The sequence below is a fragment of the Ornithodoros turicata genome, unplaced genomic scaffold (assembly GCF_037126465.1).
Source record: "Ornithodoros turicata isolate Travis unplaced genomic scaffold, ASM3712646v1 ctg00000843.1, whole genome shotgun sequence".
In the NCBI taxonomy this organism is placed as follows: domain Eukaryota; kingdom Metazoa; phylum Arthropoda; class Arachnida; order Ixodida; family Argasidae; genus Ornithodoros; species Ornithodoros turicata.
The window spans coordinates 1239299-1262183 of NW_026999404.1; the positions used below are offsets into that span (position 1 = coordinate 1239299).

Below are 22885 nucleotides of genomic sequence, written 5' to 3' on the forward strand. Positions count from 1 at the left end.
GCCATGACATTGCTTTGGCATTGCGCCTTTCCAGAAGTAACACACAGCTCTACATTATGACTGAAGCACCACAGTAAAGAAACGTGATTAGTCCCTCTTTGTTACACATTACCAGTGATGGTAATTCAAGTTTTTGCAAAATCTCTGTGTATGAATAGTTTTGTCGAGACGAGCAAGCAGTACGCATAATCGAAATGAGCAACCATAGATAACACTAACTGCGGTGCAGGAGGAGCTAGGGTTCAAGGACCCCACTTGGGCTCACGTCCTCCACCTTGGTGCCCTATTCGGTGACAAAGGTTGCTTGGAAAAACTACCTTGGGGACATTACTTGCCTGTACCAGGCACAATTTGCGACTGCTGGCTCCATAGACAATGCCAGAATTGTTGATACATGTAATGAGTAATGTCATTATGCATTACTTGGCCAAAATATAATGCATTTACATTAGCCTTCTATAAAATGGAATGCATTAGCATCATTATCAAGGTGTAATGCATTTCCGGTGTAATCTGGTTGAACTGAACCTGACTCAACCCAATTCTGGTTCAATCGGATTCAATCAGGTGCAATCTTCGGCTTACTTGGCATAATACACGACACACCAGTAGACACAGAGTGTCAATATTTAGTCTATGCGTCTAAGAGGCAGCAGGGTATCTGTTTTGACAGTTTGCATGAGCATATTCATGCGTTTACAACACAGTTTCCACAGTTCTGCGTTAGTTGTGATGACTTTGGATCCCCCTGACCCAACAGTTTTCGTGGAAATAACGGATTAAACCCTATTTTTGCTAATTTGAATCGGGCATAATCGGGTATACAACCCTAAAAAGTCAGGCCCTCGCTACAATGACGTACAACATGTTCTTCTAAACATAATAAAACAATGATGAGTCCAAAACAGGCATGGAAAATTTATTGTTGTGCTTATAATATACAATGCAGACATCCCTGCATGGAAGAGTTTAAACACAAATTAAATGCAAGGTAGTCACTGCACTTTTGTGACAATGAGGACAGCTGCCGGTACCAACCCTGCAAACAAAATGATATAAACCTGTTACGAAAATAAACAAATAAATGCAGTAAACTCCTCAATTTGTGAGTAATATTCAACTTCAAGATACCCAGGCCTGCGAGCGGCACTTCATAATCCTCTTCCTTGAACACCTTCCGCGGGAACGATGTCATCAACGTGAAGGGGGCGTCCCATCTGTTCGGTGGAGCTGCACGTAGAGGCGAACTGCAGCTAGCTGTTCTTGAGCACCAAATGTCTGGGTCAGCGTCTCCCCATTGGTAAGACGGATCTGTTTGTAAGTGATTAGGATCAAGTTCAAAGCACGCCTGATAAATAGCAAGAGATTACAACATTTTCTTCTTCAAAGTGTTCATGTACAAACGTGTAGAGCACTGCACGAGCCGACTTTTCTGGACCCTACCTGGCCCGGGCACATCGAAAAATGGCCCGGCCAATGGCCCACTGAATAGAGCCTGGCCCGGGGGCCTACAGTAACCCCTGTAATCCCCGGCCTTCCGCAGCCCCTGGTCGATGATGTACGCGGAGTAAACTGACAGTATAGTTCCGCAACCGACCGGGACGGGTGCGACAGTCCCTTTAAGGGTGCGCTTAAAAAATTTGAAATTCGCAGTCAAACCTCGTCGATCATATATATGTGGCAATCTGCATGATGGGGCATGCTGCACCATATTTTGATACCTGGAGCTTGCATTCTGAATAGTCCTTTGGAGGCGCAACCAGCTCTTGAACTGGGGCAGGCTGAACAGGCTGAGGTAACGGGTCCATGTTAAATTTCTGACGCCGTGCCTGCTTGTCTCGTTCAATCTGTTCTAAAACCCTTTGCCTGAAATGAGAGCACACAATATATCCCCTCATTTTACACGCTCAATGTAGCTGAAAGGCCGACGTGTCTAATTTCCAAGAATGTTCCAGTTTTCCAGCAGCAAGTGATATTTTGAATACATGTAGTACTGCAAAATGGTGACCATATCAACCAAATTTTAACCATATTTAATGACACAAAGCGTCATTTCAAACTATTTTCGCAACTAAATAATGAATACCACTTACCGTAAAAGTAAATATAAATGCTATGAAATGTCTCATTCTAAGATGTTCAAGTCCCTGCTACTCACTGTGAACCTTGATTTATGAATCCCTCGTTTTTGTGAACGAGTTTCCGATGAACACATGCCGTTCATAAATCGAGGGTCGACTCTAGGTTTATATAGTACGGTTTATACAGTAATTTTGCGATGTTAAAAATTCACATTCAGAGGATGATGACACGGCAACGCATGATTGGGGAATATTTCGCAGGACCTTATTTCTTCCGTTCTACAGTTTTTGTTCCTGTTGTCCTTCACGGCAGCGTGATGCACCCCATACAGAACTTATTCATACGATGTCATCCGCAGGAGAGCACTACTGTCGCTAGCAGATTTGCCGCCATAATGTACGTTCTCAGGTTTTGACTGTCCAGGCTTTCACCCACATCGTAGCCACCGTACATTTGGAGTCTCAAAGTTATTGCACTGTGTGAATATTCTTTGTACCCTTATCCAAGCAATTCCATGTTTTCCAACGTTGATACTGCTCTATATAGCATACGGCAGCGAATGAAAACCGGAACCAAACTTCAAGGAACCAACATCATGGCGGAGATTTCGCCTTTTTGAAGCTGCTGCCCTCTGGAGGGGTGACGTCAGTGAATAAACTCTATAGCCGACTGTTTCAGGTATGCCTATGCAGAACGCTAAGCTCAAGTGCCAGGTTCATGAAAGCAGGCATCTTGTTTCCTGGGGCATTAAAAAAGTTAGAATGCGGGAATAAACTGCATATATTTACACACCTCGAATTTGTGAATCTTATTTGTTATAAATTCCAACAGTGGTATTTTTCTGTCTCTCTCACTCACTTATTCACACACACACACTTACTAGTGAGAGTTACTACTCTAACAGCATCACGCTACACCAATGCAATTCACAGAAGTGTCACAAATCGTGACACTTCTTCATTGGTTTCTGGGAAGGCATCTATAGCATCAGACAGGATTCCGAAAAGGGCAAGGTTGTGATACTTACTTTGCTAGCTTGTCTTCCATTTTTTCTCTCAGACGTTCTTCTGCAAGTTTCTTCATTTCTTGCTCCTCAATTCTGCATCACAGAAACACAAAGTGAGCTAGACGACCTCGAGAGCTCGCTTGCGGCCGCAGCTACGTACTTTTGCCGAGTATGTGCAATTTCTTGCCCAACCTTCCTGCGGCTCTTCTCTTTCTCAATGGCTTCCTTCTTCGCTTTCTCTTCCCTTTCTATTCTCCTTTGTCGAATAACTTCTTCCAGTCTGTTAACAAAATGGGAAATGAGAGGGAAGTGCACGCAGTTCCGAGATAACATCCCAAAATTCGTACGATGCGATTTCTTTTGGTTGTCCAGTGTGCCAGATATGCAGATTACGTATTTGAGGAGCATAGGTGAGAAAACCCATAATACTGAACCAAATTACGTCTACACACGGGTCAAAGATAAACTTTGGTCAACTTCCGAGTCAGTCTTGTCTGAGCCCCCTAGCTGCTCAACTCGTACTCCACATGCACTGTGCCTATACTGTAAACGTATTTTTATTCATGGCGTATTAATTTTTGCGAATCGTGCATTCAGTCATTCGCGAAGTTATGCGCGAGTATTTCATTTTGCAGGATAAAAGTCAAGCTGTGTTCGCAAGTACAATTTTCCATGACCTTTTAGCGGTCGCGAAATTTTCGTGTTCGACACTTTTCGAGCACATAAAATCATGTGCATGTACTGTAACTAACATTGATCGAGCATCCAAAACGCTGCGGAATGAGGAGGGTAGAGTAGCATCTCAGCTGTTGCTGGTGGCTTATTGCCGCTGTTTCCTTCCTGTTGCAGAACCGCTATTCGGTCAAGCTTCCCAACCGTCCTGCATTGCCAAGGCAAAGGATCGTTGTTTGCAATGAGCACAACTGATAGGGCTTGCGTTTGCCAGTATTTGCCCAGAGACAAGTGAAAGGCAGGCGATCTGTGGGGTGCTGTATTGTTTCCAGCACAGGTACAGGAGATGTGCAATGCCCGTACTGCAGTTTGCCCTTTCATATCATTCACGTTGGCCTGGAAAAGTGCTTATAGTAGCCCAAAACATAAGGCATTATAGAAAAGGCGTTCTGGCTGAGACTTTTCAAATAGGCAGCCTCTATATCGAAGGGGCTCGTTGGTTGAGCCTCACGCTGCCGCCGCTACTTATGGCATAATGTGCATGTAATGTAATTATTCTTTAATTTAGTTGCAAAATATGCCAACAACCAAGCGTTGACAAACGTAGGCCAGGAATTGGCATGAAGACGTGGCAGCGGACGACGTGTCGCTGGGCCTCACCGTTGTTCAAGCTCAAAATCATCTGTTTTCGATTCCCGAAAAAGTGCACATAGAGTGTATGTGATGCAGAACGGTGCAAAACTTGAAAACAGGGATAGGTGCATAACATGTACTGCCATATACGTGTCACATATATATCTGCACCTAGAAAGCGACAATGTCACTGGCGCCGTATTTGTTTTGTTGCCTAGTTGTAAAGCATGCCGATGAAACTTTATGCGAAGCTTACGATGATCAGTGTTGCCGCCAGGGGCACTGTTTTGAATAGCATTTTTTTGAAAAACGAGGCAGATTTTGCACCTTTTTGGAACTTTCCTGGCAATAAAAGAACACCTGGAGGTGTGTTCTCCTCCGTTCAGTCCAGTACAGATGGGCACGCAATCAAGGCAGCACGCAATGGAACTAAATACAGGCAACATGTTGTTGACGTGAAACACGCGAAGTGAAAAGACGACCCGTCACCACAAGCGAAAACTTCTAGATAGATTGTCTAGAGAGAGAACGTCACGCCGTCACTAGATGGCGCTGGGGCCCCGTCAATATAGCGGAGTCAGGTTGGGCGACGGGCCCCGTCAATATAGTCACTACGTTTAAAATATTTGTGTCATCCGTGATTGTATTACCTAGACTCGAGTGTAGACATATTACTACCGCTATATGGCCACTCAGCTACACTTCAATTTTCAACATTTGCCCTGTGTGAAATGCTGCTGGGTGAATATCCGACATGTCCTTTGTGTCAAACATGGATACACATAATTATGGACAAAGAGCATCTTACTTCTTCTTCTTCTCAAGCTTCTCTTCTTCGGTTAGTGGTTTAACCTCCTCGGTGCTTTCAGAGAAGCTTTGATGACCTGTCTTAACTGCATGGAACTCCACTTCTGCCTCTGTCCTCAGCTTGCGACCGCAACTTCAAAAGACCCATCGAGTTGACGTCACATTAAAACGCAGACATTGTACGCTGGACCCTTCACTACTTACTCGTCGCACTTTATAGACTTTGGCAACTGTGGAACTTGGTCACCGTCTAAATTTGCATTTTCGGATGTCTCTTTGCTACTACATGGAACGCCTGACATTGGAGAACTTGGAGGTTCTTGTTTAACCGCAACTTCATCTTTACTATCCCCTACAGTTGAAAAAGTACAAGCATTGTAATGTGACATTTGTTTCTCCGTAATGTACATGCCTTATCCAAATCAGCAAAGAGACAAACTACCTCTGGCTGCCGGAACTTGCGTGGGAGTTGGATCACTGACAGGTTCGCTTGTGTCCATTGGATCGTCCGCGTGCGCCAGCAACCTACCAAACACAAGGATTCGTGCATATGCCCTGCATTCCTGATATCCACATTCGCCAGCTTACCACTCCATTGCAGACTCTACGCTGTTGTTTCCACATAGTTGCAGCGCTTTCTTCCTGCACATGGCACAACATGATTGAAACTGCCGAACAAGAATAATATGTGCCGATAGGTTTCAACTGCATCTACTTACGCTCTTTCCTCGCTAAAACCCATTTCCTTCAGTATGTTTAATTCGGCTGACATCCTGCTTGTCGACGCAAATATTTACACGGTAAAATTTTTAAATAAGCGATGTTTTCCACACAAACGCTAGCAAACTCATCGCCGAGTTTCTTCGGTGCCGATGCCGATTCCATATTCAATATCGCTCAAGCTCAAGCGCTGCAGTTGTGTATCTCCAAAAACAATACCGCATTGCAGTAACTACAAAAAGCGCATTATTCGAAACACGAAACAAATCCAGTAATTTATTTTATGAAAAATATTTATGGTCGGAATGACGCGAACCATATATGAAAGCGAAACCAATGTTGATAGTAACGTACAGCGAAACCGCGGACTGTCGTCAAAAGTGCAATGTTGGCATGGTTGTACGGTTGTACAGTGTGTAATCGAGATTACTCGACTTTAACAAATTAACAAACACAATACATACACGGAGCTCGTGTGTGTATGTTGTCTTTCATTACTCTGTTCCCATTTTTCCGCTCTTGCAGGATGGACAGATCGCCGTCGTCTGCTTGTGACAAGACAAACTTTTTTCTCTACAATAATTATCCGCAGAAACAGAAATGCAACTATACATGACATGTACTCATAATAAATAACTGCAACACAAGAAGAAACGATATGGGGCGAACAGACTATATAGGCGTTCAGCGCAAACGGTTTTGATTTCATTTTCCTCTTTGTTATCGTTTGCGAAAGTTTTCTCCTGTCGGGCCGGTTTGGGGGGCGGACTTCTCGTGTGGCGTCGAGCACGAGAGGCCGTCATACATGAAAGATGTTGATTACATGACGGTGATGCTTGCTTCGTGCTCCGTTTCTTCTTTGTGACATAGGATTTCGCACTTCGGGGCCAAATGCAAAAAATACGGGACTTCGCAGAGAGGCTCGGAAACGGACACAGGTCAACGTCCAGGTATGCGGCGCAGGTGCTTATCAGCTGAATCTGCGCACACGAAGTTTCTGCCGTGTTTACATGTGCTGTGACGCTCAGATGGTCTGGTTCATTTGGTGGCTAATGGGTTGCTTTTAATATGCTGGTGCTGTTCAATATAGTCTACTTTTCCTTGTTCGGCCGAACAAGGAAAAATCAAAAAAGGATTGTTATCCGGATAACGTTCCGAGCGACCGTCTCGCTTTTAAACTTTCTGCTGCTGCTATGTGCCGGATATACTTGCCTCCCGTTTGCGGAATCATTTGCATGAAGGAAAATTTCTATGGGTACGATGCTGGCGAGTCAATGTTGTACTCGCAACACAACTTTTTGAATCATGCGGAGTGGCAGTTTTTGTCAGGACTGAAGGAGTTCATATGGCATTAAATCTGAGGGAGGTTTGTGCATAATACTGAATATTGAATGGGGGTATTGGGTTCAGGTATTTCCCAGTACCCTCCAAAGATCTTAACCCCTCACATAGAGTACCTGCCACAAAAAACAGCAGATCTGCTGTTCTAGTGGCATAGCCAGGGAGGTGGAGGTTGGGGTTCAGAAGCCCCGGAGTTACACCTTTGGTAGTGCATCTGGGAAAAGGAAGTCTGTGGTGAAATCTTCCCTGTGTGAAGATACTTTTTGGGCTACGTTACTGATGGGCGTCATTCCCTCCCCACCTTCACAGAATTCCAACACCCCCAATGAAAATGCCCTGCAAATCCGTGGTTGCAGCTAACTGTCGAGTACCCAGAGTTTATAGAATGAAAATATTTTTACGGCATATACTGGCATGAATATGTGGACAATGGGGGTACATAATTTGATGCTCAAACACCTTACGCTGTCATTAGGAGCTATTGTCTGGGAAGCACCAGTTTCTTGAGGAGGAATTTACATCAAAGATAAATATGAGTACGGGAACTTATTTGTTCAATGGAACCAGCTCCCGTGGTATAGTGGTTAGGATGATCGCTTTCCACACAGAGACAGGGTGGTGACGCGGGTCCGAATACCTGCACTGTCTGAGGTTTTCCATGGGTTTTCCGGCAGATTTTCCAGATGAATGTTGGCACAGTTCCCCCTGAAGTCAGCCCAGGATGCATACTAATCCCCCTGTCCCCCACTCCTTCCTGCTATCCTCTCTCCATCTGCACGGCGTTCACAGCCGCAGTTGCTTTGCGGTGCTAACACTGAATTAAAAAAACAAAAAAATTGTTCAATGTCCAGAATTGCTGTGCTATTTAAATTTACCAGTGCCTGAAAACTTCAGCACAGGCTATGGGTTTATTGTCTAGACCCTGGAGCAAAAAACGTAAAAGGAATTCAACACAGACAAGAGTGGCTTTGTTACTGTAAAACCTCAAAGAACAGGTTAGAATGATGCAAGCCAGCTGGTGTACTGCAGAAAGAGGTAACATTTCCCCCCGAGTTTAAGTCCTCGCCGTTTTGTATATGTATTCCTCAGAATCAATGTTACCTCTTTCTCTGATGCCTCACTTGGATTTGGTGATGGAATTTGAGGCAGGCTGCGCTGCAACTCCACAAAAATCTGTGCGGGGCACCTTCTTTCTCACTTTCCGGACTTTGGACGACAGGACTTTGCCGACTACGCAAAGAATGCAAAGGCACTGTTGCTGTATTGCTTCCCTTAGTTTTCCTACCCAACACAGCATACTGTGCACACAAATCAAGCAGCTTACTTCAGAAAAACTCAACTTACTGAAACTCTCTTTAGTTAACATTAATGGAGATTTGCAAAACAACATGAACTACGTGCCCAACAGCAGCCTCTATGAACGGAGAAGAGGAAAATCTGTGATGAGGTGCCAAACTGCAGTGCAGGCAAAGTGCCAATCACGTTAATCAACTTCCTAATACGTACTAAAAACTGTCAGGATCAATACATAATCCCTCCACGCTATGGCTGCCGGAGCCGATATCAGAATCCTAGCTGAAAAGGAATCTGTCCACTGTAACATATTGGCAATCTTACACTCGAGCTGATAAGCTCGAACAAAATTAAGTTCAGTATTTCACATGCAAGATGTCCTAGACCTGCATTTAATGAAACAATAGAAATCCGACCCGACACGTGTCACGGCTTCACATACCTGTACAGGGCAGCATCTCAGCAGAGCCTAACGCATTGTGTGCAAAGGGAACTGCATAGAAAGGTCACAGCGTCACCGAGAAATTGAGGAAAGCTACGATATTTAATCCTGCTCAAAGCAATACAGGAGGGATGTGGCTGTGGTGACCTGAAAAGTGGATGAGGTGGTGCTTTGTGTGACAATTGTTTTAAAATTTCTGCTGGTGCTGAGCGATTCTGTCTTGAAGTACTTCACCAGTGGATACATCAGAAAGCAACAATGAGGCGGAGTATGATCCTGGTATGGTCTAATTTCTATATTTTCTTTGTAATTACCGTAGGTAGGTTTCTCAAAAGTGTTTCAGAATAACAAATGCTCAATCCATGCAAGATAGGTGCGCGAGGTCATGTGTGTCGATGAAATTACAGATACTGCAAAATTACTTTATGACTAGTGGTGTGTGAATATTTGGAATACCGAAGCAAAAAAAAATCGTGCATTTGATTTGAATTCCGGATCAAATAAGAAATTTGATATTGAAAATTTGAATAGAAGCAATTTTCAAGCAGTTCATATTTGCTTCAATTTTTATTGTGTTGCTCTATTTGCATACTGCTTTTAATGTTCGCAGTTGCCAGGTTACGTTAGTGAAGCATTTTTAAAGGTACTTTGTTGTTTTCCTTTCACACCTGAAACTGAAACCTATTACCACGATATTACTGCTCCCTCAATGCCATACGCTATTTTGTTTCCTCAAATTAGGAACAAATATGGCCTTCAAATGTAATGAATAAAACGATAGTTAGATGTACAATGAACCATTAGTCTAATTAGATCACGTGGACACCAAAGACAAGTCTTCTAGATACATAGGTATGCGTGATGCATGGAAAAGCAAAGCATTAGATATGCATGTTATTATGTACATTACGCAGTTAACTGAGAAATAAAGAACTGAGGGGGCTATCTCTCCGCTGGAGGAGTCCGGTTCACGGCGTAGAATTTACTTTGCTGACTCGATTTATTTTATGAATTAGTCGGTAAATTAATAAATAAAATTAGATCAATGAAATTATTCATGAATTCGTGAATTAAATTAATAATTAGTTAACTAATGATTAAAATTAGATTATATGAATTTGGTTAGTTTACCCCGCACCATATTGCCAAAATGTTCCTTGAAATCCGTATGAAATTCCTTAAGTGTCAGCTACTTAAATGATCAGAAAGACATAAACTACATAGAAAAAAAAAGAAACGTCACCATGCCACCACCTCTTTCCACTTTTCCCTTTCTTCCAGTCCCAAATGATGTCGGGCACCCGGCGAGACAGCCTGGTGCCCGAGGGCTACCTCACCACTCGGCGCGACAGCGGCGCCCTCCCCGAACACTTCCTGTCCGTACGACGGGACAGCTACGCTCTCCCCGAAAACTTCCTCGGCACACGCAGGGAGTCCCTCATCCCCACCCGCAGGGACAGCTACATTCCCCCCGAAATCTTTCTCGGTCGCAGGGTCAGCCTCTTCCCGACCGAGAGCGGCGGACGTCGCTTCAGCATGGCGTCCAACCAGGCCTCGAAGAAGGCAGAGAGCGTGGCACAGTCGTCCGAGGCCCCGAGCGCTGCTGGCAGTTACTCGAGCTTTCGAGATGTCGTCAAGGATAGGATACTTGAGGACAAGGACAAAGACGTCAATCTGCTGGGGGAGCCAAGGGTCATATTTGAAACAGCAAGCGGAAAAGCTGGGATCGATTTGGAAGCAAAGGAAACGTTGGCCGAGATGAGGGTTGGAGAGGATGCGCCCATTTTGGAGAGGGTGAGTGAGAAGGTCTGAAGAGCTTTTGTGTGAAATGATTTTTCCTTGATATGCATCTGTAATGATGTTGTATTAGTACTTCCACAAGTCTTGTATTTGGTGCAGTGCAAATGTCAACATGTTTGCATGATTAAATGTGAATAGATCACGAAGGCATGTACGTGAGTTGAATTATACGTTGATAATGATTGGCAGAAGCGCAAGGGTGCAGGCGAGCTGGTATATAATTACAACAGTGAAACCCGAGACACAGAGGAAAAGACAAGACGTTTTTGTCTTTTCCTCCGACTCTCAGGTTTCACTGTTGCAACGGATGACAAAATTTTCTACCATAAGACGGAAGTGGCTTTACAATGTCCTTTTGGAATGCTTTCTGGGGATTTTTTATTTCTGATCTTTCCCTTCTTCTATGAACGAGCCTGTGCTTGAACCGAACACAAATGATGTTTATTTCTTGTATGCAAAAACTTGAATTAGCATGCCCCTTTCTACAACACTGAAGGTGTCAATTTCATCTCACATTAAATGACATAGGATGGTTGTGTTTATTTCCTGCATAATATATTTACGGATACTCTGTATAACCTTGTCCTGATGAAAGCGGAGCCTCCACCTCGACATTTCCCCCAGCTCTTAGTTTAGTTTAACATTTAATAAACAATCCCTTCTATCACTTCCCTACTTTTGACTGTCTTTCATTTCTTTTGTAACTGTGCATATTATATATTTGCAATCCCTGAGTGACGGGTGACCACGCACGGAGTCGAAAGACGATAACACAAACAACAGACTGTTCGAAAACGATGAATGAAGCCCTGACTTAGTCAAGTGGTTCAACAAACACGGTATCCATTGTTGCAGGATCTTATCATAGCCACAGCATTAGTAAGGGATGCCATGGAAAGCTATCACTCAGACTTTGAGATGACAGAGAAGGCTGTCAGGTAAGATAATATTCCCAGAAGGAGTCTACTGATAGGTCTGGCTCCACGACTTCCAGACACCAGTAAAGGAATGCTGAATGGATTTTCCATTATGTCACGTTGCTGGTTGTTACAGCCAGGGTGTCGAACCGAACCCGAACCCGAACCGAAAACCGTACCCAAACCGTTATTTTTGCCGGAACCGAACCCGAACCCGAACCGAAATTTTCATGACACTGTTGAACCCGAACCGGAGCAGAACCGTAAAAAATAATAGCGGTAACCGGTTCGCAACAAAACGGTTCGGACATAAAATAAGTCAGCATAAGAGTTCCTCTCTATCCCCGAACGAAGACACATTGGTATCATCATCACGCGCCTATATCATACATTTCAGAAATGTTCACTTATCAGTCAGACGACGACGTATAGTAAGTATACTTTCAGCGTCTTTTTAACATGTTGAAGCGCAGTTGTCCTTGTGAGTGCCGCGGCTAGCGCCCCACGCACGCGGTGCGGCGTCTACTCTTCAGAGACCAGGTGCCACGCGGACGAATGAAACACGAATGGAGTAGGCCAGTTATATAGCTCTACAGGACGAATATGTGATCAAATAAGCGCCCAACATTTCCCTTTACATGTGAGCAGCACAAATTAAACAAGTCAGAAACATGAGAAGTGGAGAAGGAGCGTACGCAGAAGGGTGCCTGTTTGATTGGTCGTGCTTTGAAAAATAAATGTGGTTCTGCTTATTGGTAGCGCAGTTGTGTCGTCGTGACACATTGCCGTTGTGTTGTGGATTAACAAGTACACTGCTGTGAGCTCGGACAGAGTAAGACTTGCAGGCTTATTTTCGACATGCTTCAGTGCGGTTTCAGATCGATTCACACTGCGAAGGCAGTTTGCCGGCAAGTACTGTCGTCTATGTTACGCTGTCCATCTTATTAGGCTTCCTTTAAGTGTATCTTGCTGGCACTGTGCGTGTGAAAAAAGATATTTTGGGAACAGAAAGTAGCAGGACTACACCGCTTCAACAGCGTGAACTCTAGTTGCAATAAGTGTTCATCCATTTCTAATTTCTCTCACTAAAGGGCTACCTCACCGCTAGAGACGTCAATGCAGACAACAGCAGTAAGCTATTAGCCACGCATTTCCTGATAAAAGCAGTTTTATGGAACATATATAACGGAAGCGTTGAACCGGTTCGCGAACCGGTTCGGGGCTGCGAACCGGTTTGCGAACCGGTTTGATTTCTGGCCTGGCCGAACCGGAACTGAACCGGAACGAAATCAAAACAACGCGAACCCGAACCCGAACCGAACCCGTATTTTTTGCGGTTCGACACCCTGGTTACAGCATCATGAAAACCAACATTTATTTCATTAGCTGCACATTAGTAGTGCATGTAGACATGTGCAAATGCAAAAAATGTTGCTGATATGAGGCACACAAAAAATGGCATCTGATAATGTACCCGTTAATTTCCTCGCAGAACGTACATGGTATACCACCACTGGGTGCTGAAGTTCATGTTGTATGTCTTCATCCTTACTCATCATTTGCTGACATTATTTGAGCGTCCAGCAGTCGGCAACTGGGAACTTCCGCTCTGGGTAGGCTTCACTGCGTCTCGCACTTGTTATTGATTTCCTGCAGACAGTAAAGAGAAATCGTTATTTTTTTTCCATCGCTAACAGGGAACATTGATGATTGAATCGTGCTGTCTGGCATTCTACATATTTCGCTTGGTTCAAGCCTCAAGTTTCAGCCGTGTCGAAGTGTTCTGGCGGGACCCTAAGAACATAGTGGTCATGACTGTGGTTGGGGCTACTATCATAGACATGATAATATTTGTGTCAATGTCGGCAACGGGCTTCGACCACATGGCCCTTCGTTGCACCCGACCGTTACGGCCGCTGTTGATGGTCAACTTTGCTGAAAATAAACAGGTACAGTGTTGGACCTCCATTTGCCATACTGGCACACCGAACATTGCATTTTTCACACCTTAGCCCCCTCTTTGTAGGTACGCAGAGCAGTGCGCAACATCCGGAATACCCTTAAGGAGATTATCTATGCTTTGATCCTGCTGTTCATGAGCATTGCTTTATTTGCACTTCTTGCTCTAAAACTCTTCCAAAGAAGGTAAGGGACGAGCAATGCGAAGCAGACGACGAAGCTAATGACCTTTCCACGCCTGCAGAGACCTTCACTATCCCGACGGCCGTCCATACTTCAGAGATTACTTCGACATATACTTCAGCCTCTACGTGTTAATTACTACAGCAAACCACCCAGATGTAATGTAAGTCAGCCTGCCTATGTCCAATAGCGTGCACATGTCCTAACCAACTGCTCCGCAGGATGCCAGCTTACAATGCAAATTCTCTCTTCGCAATCTTCTTCGTCATCTACGTGCTCATCTGTCTCTATATCTTCATGAACATCATCCTTGCTGTCATCTACTTCAACTACCGTGAAAACCTGAAAGTAAAAAAAAAAAGAAGAAAAAATCCTCTATTAATCTGCCAGTAGTCGACAGTGCTCAGTGTTACTTCGTAAATTTCAGATTGAAGTTCAGAACATGGTTGCAATCAAGCGCGACAACCTCTCAAGGGCATTCGACCTCCTCAAAGTCCGCCAAGGAGACAACTTTGTCATTACGTACAATCGTTTTGTCGCCCTCATCAACAGGATACCACCAAAGCGTAGTGAGACCACAAATAAAGTGTTGTGGTTTGTATTAGATCAGAATGGGGACAACAAAGTAGGTACGTTTCACGGACGTCTTACGGATGTCCATTCACGGACGTTATATTTTCTCCGTTCAATTTTGGTTCTACTAAGGTCTGAAGTGAAAGTAAGTGTGCCCACATCCTGCAGATTTGCCCGATTTCATGCACCTGGCCGACCTGTTGAACGTCCACATCGTTGAGATGGAAGAATCGCTGAACATGTTCCAGAGGTGCATACCTGCAGTATACAACAGCAGAGCCTCGAAAATTGTCAGGAACATCACAGCACATATGTGAGTTGCGTTGCAAAAAACTTCAACATATTTATTTTGCATGTGCTTATAGACATTCTGAGATGTGGCGTTGGGTGGACAAAGGAGGGGGGGGTTAGACACGCATATGGTTTGGGATGCTGGTGGTTCTGCACCAATCGTCATTGAAATCTGAATATTTAATCTTTCTAGTTGCAGCTATCTGCAACCACTCATGACTGGCAAGCGTACAAAACGGTAAAACGAAAGTACAAAAGCATTCCAAACCGTAGCAGGGTTAGGGTCAATCGTGCATGGCCTGGTTAGAGTTGCACTATGAGTCCTACATAGTCCAAGATATCATGTCAATGCTGTGTTCTGGTAGGCACACTCTAGGTTAGCGGTAGTAGTTTTATGAACTTCTTGAAAATGAGACGGTATGACTGGTTGAGGCTTTTGTAGCTGGAGTAGTAGACAAAACATGTCCTTTGGATGACATCTCATATTAACACCTCCGTAAAGTAATTTTGAAATGATTTTCGCAGATTCTTTCGCTACCTGTTTGACCTGCTCATCCTGGTGAACGCTATAGTGATTGGCCTGGACATTCACGAAGCGGAGTGGTTTTTCCTCACAGTCTTCACGCTTGAAATCCTGCTCAAGATTTACACCTTCGGATTCGTCAGATTTATAAAGCAAGCATGGAATGTGTAAGTCCACATTTTTCTGACTTTTTTACTCACGACTAATGGGTCACCGGTTAAATCATTTTCAGATTTGATGTCATAGTCATTGGCTCTGCGCTGATCGGAGCGATCTATGAGGAGATAATTGGAGATTCAGGTACGTAAGTCTGCAGACATTTTTGTCTCGCTAAAATGTAGCCACAGTGTTCACTGAAACCTTTATTTTAAGTAGTTCTTAGTAAAGGAATAGGGCAGGATGGAGTAAAAGCTTCTCTGCTTTTAGAAGAGTGAAAACTGAATCACTGTCATCTGAGAGACCACTTGCCTGAAACTGTACGATTGGCGATACTCCTATAACAGCCCAGTGGGGGAAAAAAAACAAGCTTTCTTACATACCGGTACTTATAATTGACTACGCTAGAAAAATTGGTCCCCCTCGAATTGAGTATTTAAAGATTCGAAGTAAGCACTATACAGGTCTGGGTGGGCACGCTTTTCCGGCAATAAGGTAACTCTTCGGGATGGTTACGTAATTTTAATTTTCAGGCAAGTTCAATTCAAGGGGAATTCATAAATGTACAAAAAAAAAAAAAAAGATATGTATTTACTAAGGTGGACTCAACTAAAGTGCTGCTTCACTACAACCACCCTTGTCTCTTCTTTCAGCAATCAACAAGAGAGCAACTTTAGACGTCCTGCTTGTGCTCAGAGTTCTCCGACTTGTGAAATTAATTCGCAACTTCAAGAAGTAGGGTGTGAACTCGTTTAACATTCAATACATGTCAGTCATTCCTCGAATCATCCGTTGCAGATTCCGAGGAATAATAAACACCATCACCAATCTCGGACCCTCCATCCTAACGTTCGGCGGGGTACTTTTTGTGAGTCGCTCATCCATTACTTCACTTATCCAACTCGTAGAGTCTTTCTTTGTGTGTGGTGTAACATAGCATGTGGTGAATTTCAGGCTGTGTACTATGTCTATGCTGTCATCGGCATGGAGCTGTTTCGACAGAAGGTCACGTTCTACGGAGGATTTAACGAGACTGTCCCTTACTGTGGCAACCCGAAACTCAAGTACTCCGCATTCTACGCAGCAGGATACTGCAAGAACAATTTCAACAACATATTCAGCTCTTTCGTTGTACTTTTTGAGCTTATGGTTGTCAATCAGTGGCACAATATCCTTTTGCACCATTTTTCGTTGTTACATGTAGTTACATGTTGTTGGAAGCATTGGGGGCATAGAACACCACCCTGCTATTCTTTGTTGTGGTGCTCTCCTCCCACTCCCCCTCTCATTCAGGAATCATGGTTGAACTCCAAAAAGCAATGAAACAAAGTGTGAGGAACTAAAATTTGACTGCATCAAAGGCATCTTTGGGAGAGCCCACAGTCCTTTTGGTGCCCCCCTCCCACCCCACCACCACCACTGCAACTTTCTCCTCCTCCTCCCTCCACAACTGTTACAGACAGACCTACACAGCTCTCGACGTTAGCAAGTCATATAAAGCTATCGCTTTAATAAAGCAGCACACCCACATCAGTGTCGCAGAAACTTTCTGTTGGAGCGTTGATTCAAGTAGCTCAACCATTACTGAAGAAAGGGGAGAGAGAGAGAGAGATTGTATCAAGTATGCTGTTTGTTCAAGAAGCTTTTCTCCTTAACAGTATCTCACTTTTGACAGAGGGCTTTGTCCATGTCACCAGCAAAGCAGCTAGGTTCTACTTTTTGATGTTCCACCTCTCTTGTGTGGTTATTGTCCTGAAGTGAGTCTGTCCTGCAATACAACTCTGCAGTTTATAGTACTACAAACTAGAGATTTCATGTACCTACAGTAAATCATGTTGATGCTTATGTGCAACTTTCCATCTCAGCATCTTCACAGCATTTGTGCTTGAAGCATTCATCATGGAGTACACCATAGATAAGACGAGACTGGAAAGTGCCGTCGAGACAAAGATCCGTGATATGGGACTAAAATTTGGAAAGTAAGTGAACTGAGGGATTGATTGCATTGCTTAGACTAAATGAATAACGTAACCCACTATGACAGGAAACCAAGGAAGAAAGAAGCTGAAGGCGAAGCGGAGACGACCATACCAAACGATATAAACGAGTTCAACGTAGACTCCGATCATAACACCCTCGAAGAATCGGGAGAGCATGGAAACACAGACCGCAATTCCACACTACCCGATATGTCAGCTACTGTAGATAGCCGATTCTCCATACGAAAAAGTAAGTCTAACAGTGCATAATTTTATAGTTCAGTTGACGGATAATGCAGAAGTTCTGCAAAAAGTACAACATCAATAGCTTATAGTTCACGCATAGGCTACATAGGACCAACATGGTGGCAACGACTTATGATTATCACATTTCTTCTTAAAGAAACTTACTTGGCAATGAATCTCTTTGGCGACATCTATTGCCGTCACTTCTATTACAAATCGTTGTGAAGTATCGGTTTCTCACTCTGTCCTATGAGCATTTGCTCTGCTTTGTAAGCTGGTATTAGGACGTTTTTTAATTGATGAAATATGGCAGTCTTCAACAGACAGACAACAAGTGGGTGCAGAACCCACGCCCCTCGATTGCCAGAGAAGTGTGCTGCTGGTTATGCCACGCTCGTTCATCTTATAACCTTCGTTGTCACTGTGTCAAAAAAATCCTAATTATCATCATCATCATTAACACTCGCGCATCTTCCCGGCGACATGTCAAGGGGCGACGGACAGGACCTGAAGTCACCCTCAAGCACATGCACATACATACAAGAACGAGGCTGCTGACATCGCGTGGACATTGTAGTGGACATGACAGAAATCAACCATGCCTTGGTTGGTCATTGATTTCCGTGGCATTGGCATTTAAGAACATAGTTTACATCATGTTTCTTAATGCAGTCAGCTGAACTTAATCAAAATTTAAAAGTGCACGTGCAGATGTGGTGCACGTGCAAACGATTTTGAATGTCCTCTGAATGTTTCGAAGCATTCTGAAGAGTTCAGGTTTCTTCCTCTAACATTACATGTGTCAGCCCCAGAATGAATGCAGTGCAAATATTATTCTGAACTAACATTACTATCTGTGAATGAGCAATAGCCAGATTTATTCATGTTCAGATTTAACCATGCAAACAAACATGCGTGCACGGTGAGATAGTATCCAATGTGCGGTTCGTAGCTTTCAAGGAAATATATCTAAGTATCTCACCTGTGTTGGGATGGTGATCCACGGTCCCTTTGGTCCCACAGCATCGGCAGCAAGGTTTTGTGATGCCGACTTCGTTTCACTGTTTATAGGCTGAAAATGTCAAGGTTGGACTTATCTGTTTCTCATAATGAAGCAGTTCTTACTTAGATAACTGTGTACTCCAACATCACAAGTGCAGTAACATGTCAATGTTACTAACTCTTACACGTTCCAGCTGTTCTCCGACATTGTGTGAAAACAGTGTTGGTACCGCAGTTGATTTTAGCTTCCTCCAACCATCCTGACGTTTGTCTTCAAACTGGGAGGGCTCGAAGTGTCTCTGAAAAGAACGTCGATAAATGTTACAAGCTCCTTCGTGCGATGTTATAATGGCATGAAGTATGAAAGAGCTATTTTGCCGCTTGTTATAAAGCGGCAAAATAGCTGCTTCATACTTGTACTGAAGAAAGAAAGAAAGAAAAAAAAGGAGTACAAAATCTTTGAGTAATTAGACAGGCAACATATCGTGTCCCAGAACATAACAGAAACAATACCACTGCAAACTCGCACTACACTGCAAGCTCAGAACCAGCAAAGAGTTTAGAAAATCCTGTTAAAATATACGAGGAACTTTGCTTGCTTGCTTGGTAGCTAAGAGTGGTCAGCCAATGGTCAAGATCTTTGCCAGTTTTGAGTTGTCCTGTCTTGTACTCATGTTACATATCTCTAGTTTGCGTCAGCATGCCTGTCTTGCTGCACCGAAAAATGTTTTACCTCGCACAACTCCGAACGAGGTCTTGGTCTCCAATCGGGTCTGTTCATGTTCTTTATCCATTTGGATCTTCGTTCTCGGTCTTGGGGAAACTTGAACAGCCGTATACCTTTCTGGTTGTGACTGCAGCAGTTTAGAGCACAACAGCCGCCCATGTTCGAAGATCGTGGCGTCAATCACGGCAATCAAATCCGCTACTGACAGGTTCACAAGATTACATATCATACCCGTTAGCTTACAACGGGAGCGTAAATATGGCGGACGTCAACGGACGGCATTCTCCCTTTTAGTAACGGGATGGCGTTACGAAGCGACACCGTTACCCGGATTTTTTCCCACTAACAGGACGCAGCGCTGAGTAGTTGACGTGTGCTTGATTTTCCACCGTGCCAGGAAGGAGAACCATTATTCCCGAATCCGGTCTACATGTGATAACTTTTGCGGTTTCGCTATAGTTTCGCTCTGATCCACGCCATATTGTACAACAGTGTTGCCAACTTGCAGAGACGATATTCCACGATTCACGGTGTCGGTGTTCCCTGCAAAGTGTGCTGTGTGATGACGGCACAGGGCCTAACTTGTCCAATACATTGAAAAAGTACACTTGTATGTGTACACATATGTGGTACCTGTATATCCGTAGCCATACCAGATGGCAAATACTGGCAGTGTACGGATTCTGGCGCTACCTCTGGGATGACGCGTTTATGCGCTCATTATTGGTATTTCTCTGTTCGTTATCCTTGCAATGAATTTCAGATATTCTGCATGAGTTCGCTACCGACATTCCGCGGAATTTCTTTCTAAGCAGAGAGAGATGCCACAAAGCGCACCTCGTTGGAAACGTCACGAGTCAGGCTTTTCAAGGCGCTCCAACTTTCCATTTGCCCATGGACCCATTAATTAATTAATTAAGCACGATGAAAAAATAGTGGCGACTACAATACACGACTGCTGACAACGTTTCATTCACTCAGAGCGCTCTTTTGCCCCAATTGAGGAATGCTTTGGACAATTTTTAATTGTGGGAAATTATTAAATTGAACTTTAAAAATTGCCAAGCGAAGCTCACTTTTTTAAACAAATATGAAGTCCTCCACAGATAACCGCAGACCCAACAAAAACTATGTACAGTATCGCAACAGAAATAGTAAAAAAAAAGTAAAAATTACGCTTTAGCTCCACCTGCTTAATTTTCGCAAAGAAGGGCGTGCGAAATGTGCGTCTAGAGGAGGATGTGTCCCCACCTTCGTTTGTTTTGCCTTCTTTGTGGTAAGACGGTTGTCACCATAATCAAGGTCAAAGCGGGGGCAAAGAAATGTAAAACAAGAGGCGGGAACACTTCATCCTCTCCCCGCACCTTCCGTGCGCTCTTCTTTGCGACCGACAATCAAGCAGGCGGAGCTAAAGCGGAATTTTTACTATTTTTTCGACTATTTCTGTTGCGATACTGTGCATAGTTTTTCTTGGAGGATTCATATTTCTGTAAAAAAAGTGAGGTTCGCTAGGCAATTTTCAAAGTTCAATTGAAAAATAAATAAATTTCCCTCAATTAAAAATTGTCCAAAGCCTTCCTAAATGGCGGCAAAATTTTCCATGTGGCCTAAAGTGCCACAATCCTCCGGCGAGTACGTTTCCAGTTAGAATTTTTTATCACTTTAGGTGAAACACCCTGTATATTGCTGTTTTGCCACAGAGGCAGTTACTATAATATTACAAAATGTGTAATTCGCACTGGCTGATAATCTCCGCAGAACGAAGAGTGGAAGATATTCTAGTCATGATGTTCGAGGACGAACTGGAGGAACTGGAGATCATGGCGTTGGCTGCCGCCAACGTGTCCTGCACCTGTCCTTGCACGTGCGGGAAGAAACAAGTAGCGTGATTGTCACGCATGCACTTCAATGCAATCGACAAACGAACCGCAGTCGTATAGTGATAGCAGACGACAGCTCGTCGTAAAGGAATCAACATGCCCAAGACGCAGGTGCCCTTCGAGCGGTCTATGCGTGTGTCGAGAAGTCGGCGTATTTTTCTTTACCTTAAAGTTGTAAATAACTTATATTTGTTCCGGAGAATGCACCTCTTTCGATCATACTAACACATATAGCTTATTGCTTCGTATGCTCTTTAACCTTTTTACTGAGATCTGACGTATATATGTGTTACGACGTCTAAACCATGTTGATGCTGATTTATATACATAGTTTGTTTGATGACTACAACTTTGCAAATTACTTGTGTATTTGTTAAACTTGCACATTTTGCGTTTTTTTTTCTTCTTTCGTTTATCGGTGCGTCAGTATCTGTTAAAAACTGCGTATATACTGGTTTTATCTACCGAGAGTGATGTATAGTCACTATAATATTGAGGTCGCATGTTTATGAGAGAGAGAGAGGAAGTTTCGCAAAAATCGTGTAAAAATGTATTTATAGGAGAATGGTGATTGTGATAGGAGCGACAATAATTTACTGAAAATAAAAAAAATGCCATAAGAAGATAATGTTGTGAGACTTTTCTTTTCTTTTTGGAAGGAGGTTGAACGTCACTGATATGAACTAGTGACGCTGTTTGAGAAACCAGAGACTCAACGATCACTCTCTGCATCCACTGCAGCCTCCTTATCAGTATAAGAAGCACGCTGGAGGTCAGAGGCGACAACGATATCATGCCCCAAGCAGCTTTCGATTATTTCTGTTTGGTGCAAGTGTCGAATATCCAAGGAGCAGAGTGTTCACCAATCACTGGTGCGCCTGCGGCTGTGTGGTGGAACGTGTTTGTTTTGCTTTCTTTATATTTGCTTATAGGGAAAAGCAACAACAACATGCACTGGCGACAGTCACAAGACGAGTGATTGAGGAAAGTACAAGGAACAAAAAAAAAAAAAAGAAAAAGGAAAGCAAGAAAAAGTTACTAACAGAAAGAAACGTGAAAATGAGAGAGAGAGAGAGAGAGAGAGAGAGAGAGAGAGAGAGAGAGAGAGAGAGAGAGAGAGAGAGAGAGAAGAAACTAGGGGCACATTCGAGGACGAAAATCTCGAGAGAAGCAAAAACTGATGCAAGGAAATTTTGGACATCGTGTAGCCGTGTTAATATGTGGTTAACTTATTGCCTTATCAAACAGGGTGAAAAGTACACTCTAAGAAGAAAAAAAAAAAAAAAAAGGAGTGGTTTTACTCTTTTTGGGGACTAAATGCATTGGCACAAAAATGAGTCCATTTAGGGAGTAAATGAATGTCACAGAGTGTGGACTGCGTATCACGCTGTGTTCTAACAGTCCCCCAGGTAATTCATATGCATGAATGAAAATACTTTGAATTAAACCGCCAACCGTGATATGTCGAGTTAATGATATCTTGCGACATGCAATAGGGCACCATTTCGCGAGAAAGAGCCTCCAACTATTTTTTCCTCTGTATGGGTGGAAAATTCCCAAGTTAGCACGTTAAAGCCCTATTCCATCCAGTTCACGAAGAGCACATATTTACGTATAGGCTGTTGCATTCAGGAGACCATTCACGAACTTCAG

General features: G+C 43.5%; 2 protein-coding genes across 3 annotated transcripts; one reads left to right on the plus strand and one right to left on the minus strand.

Moving 5' to 3' along the window:
* Positions 1-905: 905 nt before the first annotated feature.
* LOC135375263 (UBX domain-containing protein 1-A-like) lies at positions 906-6085 on the minus strand. Its single transcript, XM_064608007.1, is given in 11 exon segments — positions 906-1039; positions 1132-1212; positions 1215-1311; positions 1722-1866; positions 3110-3181; positions 3249-3368; positions 5202-5333; positions 5405-5552; positions 5643-5725; positions 5789-5842; positions 5920-6085. Coding segments are annotated over 11 exon segments (1029 nt in total). The 5' UTR covers positions 5973-6085; the 3' UTR covers positions 906-995.
* Positions 6086-6649: 564 nt separating this feature from the next.
* LOC135375234 (uncharacterized) lies at positions 6650-21860 on the plus strand. Of its 2 annotated transcripts, none has more exons than XM_064607965.1 (19): positions 6650-6870; positions 10490-10790; positions 11652-11734; positions 13206-13326; positions 13411-13662; positions 13740-13858; positions 13917-14018; positions 14077-14203; positions 14283-14484; positions 14597-14741; positions 15245-15409; positions 15475-15542; positions 16052-16133; positions 16197-16266; positions 16353-16566; positions 17065-17155; positions 17264-17377; positions 17443-17627; positions 21111-21860. In XM_064607965.1, exons 1-19 carry the CDS (start codon positions 6812-6814, stop codon positions 21239-21241), a joined length of 2631 nt encoding a protein of 876 aa, XP_064464035.1. In that variant the 5' UTR covers positions 6650-6811; the 3' UTR covers positions 21242-21860. The 2 variants fall into 2 exon arrangements, with proteins under 2 accessions (XP_064464035.1, XP_064464034.1); XM_064607964.1 differs by lacking the exon at positions 6650-6870 and adding an exon at positions 8735-9275 and having other exon boundaries at positions 10278-10790.
* The last annotated feature ends 1025 nt before the right edge of the window (positions 21861-22885 follow it).

Excerpts from the sequence above, each read along its gene's own strand:
- LOC135375234 (XM_064607964.1), top strand. The coding sequence starts at position 9,255 with ATGAGGCGGAGTATGATCCTG. Across the intron at positions 14,485-14,596 it reads GAATGGGGACAACAAAGTAG|ATTTGCCCGATTTCATGCAC; the intron begins GTACGTTTCACG and ends CACATCCTGCAG. Across the intron at positions 15,543-16,051 it reads GGAGATAATTGGAGATTCAG|CAATCAACAAGAGAGCAACT; the intron begins GTACGTAAGTCT and ends CTCTTCTTTCAG.